Here is a 5,256-nt window from a genome sequence, read left to right on the forward strand (position 1 = left end):
GATAGATCCATTACTATATTCAAAATAATCTATCTACAAGAATATATCTTTATTATAATTAGACTATCAACTGAAAATTCCTATAATAATCTCTCAAATTAGTTATAAATATAATTTTAACCTTAATATATTTGAAATAATGTGTCTAAAGTATAAAATAGAGCAATACCTTTATTTATCCTTGTCGAGTGTGTTTCTTCCCTAGTTGATCTAAAAACGAATGCTTGGGATAATTTTTGGCTCACTCTTACCCCTTTTCACATAGAAGAAACCTAAACCCACTACTCAGGGATAACTCTCACTTTTCTTACTTCAAATTGCTTGGACCACACTCCACCAATGTCAACATGAAAACACATTTAACTTCGATTCCAATTTTCATTTTTTTTTCATAAGTTTCGTCAGGAATGAGCCGATCTTCTGCAACGAATGGTCACCAATATTCTGGAGACATTGGACATCATCACAGAGATTCTTCTAAAACGAAACTTATTTTTCCATTTTACTATTTCAAAGCCAAGTCTTATATTATTGAAAGAGAGTTGACCTTGCCTACTCCTCACTTTGATCAGAATCCACTACAACATGTCGCTTCTATGAAACATCCTAACATGCACAAAATGAAATATCGGATCAAAATTCATGTTAGGGGTGGTGTATTTTTATACCAATTGCCAACCTTCCTTGCCTACACCCACTATGATTAAGCGATAAATTCTAAAACCGAGAAGAAAAAAAATCAGAGAAAGCCAAGTCCTCAAGTTTCAGCGTACATTTGGAGGCAGTACAAAGTGCAGTTGGTGCTAGTCCTCTATTTGGGGCAACCACATTTTGGTTCACCAAACATTGGACCATGCCCACTTCATGTCTGATGAAATCCACACATATTGCAATTAAACAATGCTGGCTCAAACTTGGCGAAATATCTGCTCATCACATTGCATTATCCCTAAACGGTTGTATTGAGCTTATAATATACAAGTATATAACATGTACCAGCATTTTTGTTTAGGAAGACCAATCATCCATGGGAAATTAATAAAATTAATGAGATGATTACAGAGATTGCAGAGACTTAATTATCACGATTACAAATATTAAGCTCTCTGTACTAAAATCAAAGATCTCAAACAATCTTATATAATAATAGTGGAAACAAGACATGATCAAGATCGATGATGCATTTACTTTATGCCCAATTTTCCTATACATTCCAATTCTTATTTAAAAAAAAAAAAATTTAAATCTTATAGTTTACAAGGTATACCAACCCTACAAGGAGAAATGTTTACATTAAGCTCTGAATAGGGTCAAATATGCTACTAAATAAAACAATAAGACATTAGATCAGGTGAGAGATTATTTCCCTCTTAGCTTGCTTGCATATAAAAATTGGATCTATTTACGTCCTATAACTCATGTAGTTGGCAGAAAGGATTCTAATAGAATTGTCTACAATAAAAACCTACGAAGGCTTGCCATTCTCTTTGGAGTTGCTTGTAGTGTCATAAGACATGTGGGAAGTTTTTGGTTCATCAAACTCACCAACATACAACAAATCATTCTTTCTGCACAAGTTGCTCTACATCTCCGAGCTCCACTTCAACTCTTTGCCAATCTTCTCCCTTCTGAAATAACAACTCGATCTGCTCAAGAGTCTTCCCCTTCGTTTCTGGAACAAAAATATGAGCAAAAGCGACCGAAAGAGCAGACATGGCAGAAAAGATGAAGAATGTTCCCCCCACGCTGATGGCACGTGACACAGAAAGAAAAGACATGGCAACAAGGCCACTACTCACTCTATTTGCTACTGCCCCAAGAGCTGACGCTTGAGCACGCAACTTAAGAGGGAAGATTTCACTTGTCAAGACCCAACAAACAGGACCGATTCCCACCGAGAAGAAAGCTACATTCCCACAAACAGTTAAAATCACCATTCCGATCACAGCCTTTCCACCACCCATTATAGAAAGACTCAGTGCCAATACTAATAAACAAATAGTCATCCCAATTGTGCTGACATACAACAATGGCTTTCTCCCCACTTTGTCAATGAGTAAAATAGCTACCAAGATGAAAATCGTCTTAGTAAACCCAACGGATACAGTCGCAGCAAGAAGCTTGGCATTATCCTCAATCCCTGCACTCTTGAAGATTGTGGGGCTATAATACACAAGTGCATCTATACCTGTTATTTGTTGGAAGCATTGGATTCCAATACCAGTAATCAACATTCGGCGAAGTGAAGGAGAAGGGCTCAACAATTCGCGCCACACAGCTTTTTCCTCATTAGTATTTACCGCTGCTGCCTGTATCTCTGCTAATCTTTCCTCCACCTCTGCCTCGATTTCATTTGTCTTCATTAGTACTTCTCTTGCTTCATCAACTCGGTTTTGCATCACCAACCACCTAGGCGACTCGGGAATGATGAGTAGAGCAAATACAATAAAGACCGAGGGAAGGATACCCACAGCAAGCATTATTCTCCAGTTAATATGTACCGAAAAACCCGAAAATGCATAGTTTGAGACGTAACCGAGAAGGATCCCTAGATTTATGAAGATCTCAGGGAAGGATGTGAGAGATCCTCTAGCGATGGCGGGTGATATCTCGGCAATGTAGATTGGCGCGATCATAACTCCGAAGCCTATTCCTACACCAGCGAAGAGTCTGCCTATCATTAGGACTTCGAAAGAAGGAGCGAGAGTCATTATAGCAGCACCGATTTGAAAGATAATGGCCGCTGAACCCATTGTCCATTTTCTTCCAATAGCGTCCGAGGTTCTTCCTCCACCTAAACTACCTAGAAGTGAAACGACGCTTAAAATACCAACAAGAACTTCTTGTTGCACTTCTGTTATTTTCAAATCCTCCTGAATGAATATGATTGCTCCACTCATGACACCCACGTCTGTAGATCAAAAAGTTCGAACTTCAACACATAACTTTGGATTCATACAATTAAGTCACAAATTATAGAAACCAGATAGTACTAGATAGGTGTGAAAGTTGGTTCTAAAGAACATCAATAAACTTATTAGAGCAGGAAAAAAATGCTTTGTTAGAAGACTTCCTAAAAGGGGTATTGCCTGTTAACCAATAATTTTGACTAAATCGCCGTGAAAACATTGGAAAGGATGAACGTGACAAGGCTTTGATGACGAGGATGATCATCTTGCATTTCCCCAAAATGGGTACTCCCTGATGACAACAAAGAGAGAAGAAGAATCCTGTGGATCATGTATTGTACATTCTACAATACAAGTCAATGTTACATAAATGAAAACCAACAAAGATGACATACTGCAGACTAGATCGCAAAAATGGTTCATTTTTTCCAACTGGGCGGGCTTGGCTGATGTTCTTATGAAGGCAAAATTTTAATAAACATCAAGATGAGTAAAATCCAAAACACGATAACTCGCCATATTTTCCAAAGAAAAATCCTTTGGATCATGTATTCTACATTCTACAATACAAGTCAATGTTAGATTAATGTAAACCAACAAAGATGAAAAACAGCAAACTAGATCGAAAAATGGTTCCTTTGTCAGACAGGGTCAACTTGGTGGGCTTGGCTGATGTTCTGATGAAGGCAAAATTAATCCAAAACACAATAACTAGCGATATTTTCCAAATGGGTATCTCTATTATCAAACACAATTGACATAGAACCAAAATCTTGCATCTTTATTTCCATTTTAATGTTCACACCTAAACATCCAAACACCAGCCCATGAAGAATTTCAATGTGGGTATTATCCAATTCATGAAAAAAATACAGCCCATGAAGAATTTCAATGTGGGATTCTACAAAAAACTAGCAAATCAAAGAGATACCAAAAAAAAAAAAAAAAACCGAAGGAGAAGGAGTAGGAGTTTACCATATCCAAGAAGAACAGAGTTAAGAGAGGCAAAGACAGCACAAGCAAGGACATATTTTCTAGTGTTGTTGCTCCTCTCCTTCTGTTGCTGATGAAGATGTGAAGCATCTTCATCTTCTATAAGTTCCATATCCATCCTCTGGTACTTATTTTTAGTTCCCAAAGGAAGGTTAGACAACCCATCTCTGTTCCCATTTTCCTCAACACCCACCAATCCCATCTCTCTCTCTTTCTTTCTCTCTAACAATAAACAAAAAAAGAATCAGAGATGAAGGCAAAGGCCTTAAATTTCAGAGCAGATGAAGAACAAAATACTCCAGATCTGAAGGAGGAGCGAAATATAAGAGGAGACCATATTGTAGTTTTGTGGGTCCTATTGGAACTATTTTTCTATTGAGTTTATTGGAAGATCTGAATATAAAAGTAGGCCATCTTTTTTTTCTTCGGAAGTAACCCAGGTTTGAAGGGACAAATGGGAAAACTTCAATAATGGAAACCCATTAAGGATTTGACTCATCTCCCACTTGTATTGTTCTCTTTTATCTTATTTTATCTGAATAGAAGATAGAGCCTTCCATGCAATTGGGGTTTTGAAATGGAGAATAAAGACTTTAAATCCTTTATTAGATGTGAGAATGACATGTGGATTTTATATTAATTTCCCTTCAAAAAATAAATTAGAGATAGAGGTACAAAATAGAAATGTAGGAAGCAAGGGTTTTTTTTTTTTTTTTTTTTTTTCATGCTAAGGAGATGAGCTGGATTTAAGGTTTTATTATAAGATTTACAATATATATATATATATATATATATATATATATATATTTTTTTTTTTTTGAAAATATTTTTCTTATTTCTGAAAAAGAAATTGAAACATAAAAGGATGTAAGAGCATCACTATCATAATTCATAATCACAATGCCATTGAATAAGATTTGATATTGAAACACTCTTTTTTATTTTTTTTCTTGATGATGAGGTGTTCAAATCCGTAAGCTTGACTAATAAGGACGAAGCAACTAGTCTCTTAGAACACCATATCTCGTCAAAATCCCTCAGATACATGCAGTAACCGCACAAATCTCATATATTAAAATAAATCCCTCTAGATGACTACTAAGTGGGCTTGAGCTCAAGATTTCTCCTTTTTTTTTTTTTAGGGAGGACCTTGCCACGACACCCAATGCTTTTGATTTTCACGATAGATTCTATTGTTGAAACATATTCTCTTAACAAAGTCAAATTATTTTTTTAAATATTTATATTTAAATAATTATAAATTTTTTTATTATAAAGTAGGATAAAAATATGTTTGATCACACAAATCTTTTTTTTATATTATTTTTTATAAATAAAATTAATATTTTATATC

At 35.5% G+C, this 5,256-nt stretch overlaps 1 protein-coding gene across 1 annotated transcript; it reads right to left on the reverse strand.

The window, feature by feature from the left end:
• Positions 1–1,112: 1,112 nt before the first annotated feature.
• LOC147392240 (putative polyol transporter 4) lies at positions 1,113–4,360 on the reverse strand. Its single transcript, XM_086460235.1, has 2 exons — positions 3,885–4,360; positions 1,113–2,911 (listed from the first exon to the last, which is right to left on the reverse strand). Exons 1-2 carry the CDS (start codon positions 4,102–4,104, stop codon positions 1,560–1,562), a joined length of 1,572 nt encoding a protein of 523 aa, XP_086316361.1. The 5' UTR covers positions 4,105–4,360; the 3' UTR covers positions 1,113–1,559.
• Between the last annotated feature and the right edge of the window lie 896 nt (positions 4,361–5,256).

The sequence above is a fragment of the Akebia trifoliata genome, chromosome 11, assembly GCF_017979445.1.
Source record: "Akebia trifoliata isolate Shusen 1 chromosome 11, ASM1797944v1, whole genome shotgun sequence".
Taxonomy (NCBI): domain Eukaryota; kingdom Viridiplantae; phylum Streptophyta; class Magnoliopsida; order Ranunculales; family Lardizabalaceae; genus Akebia; species Akebia trifoliata.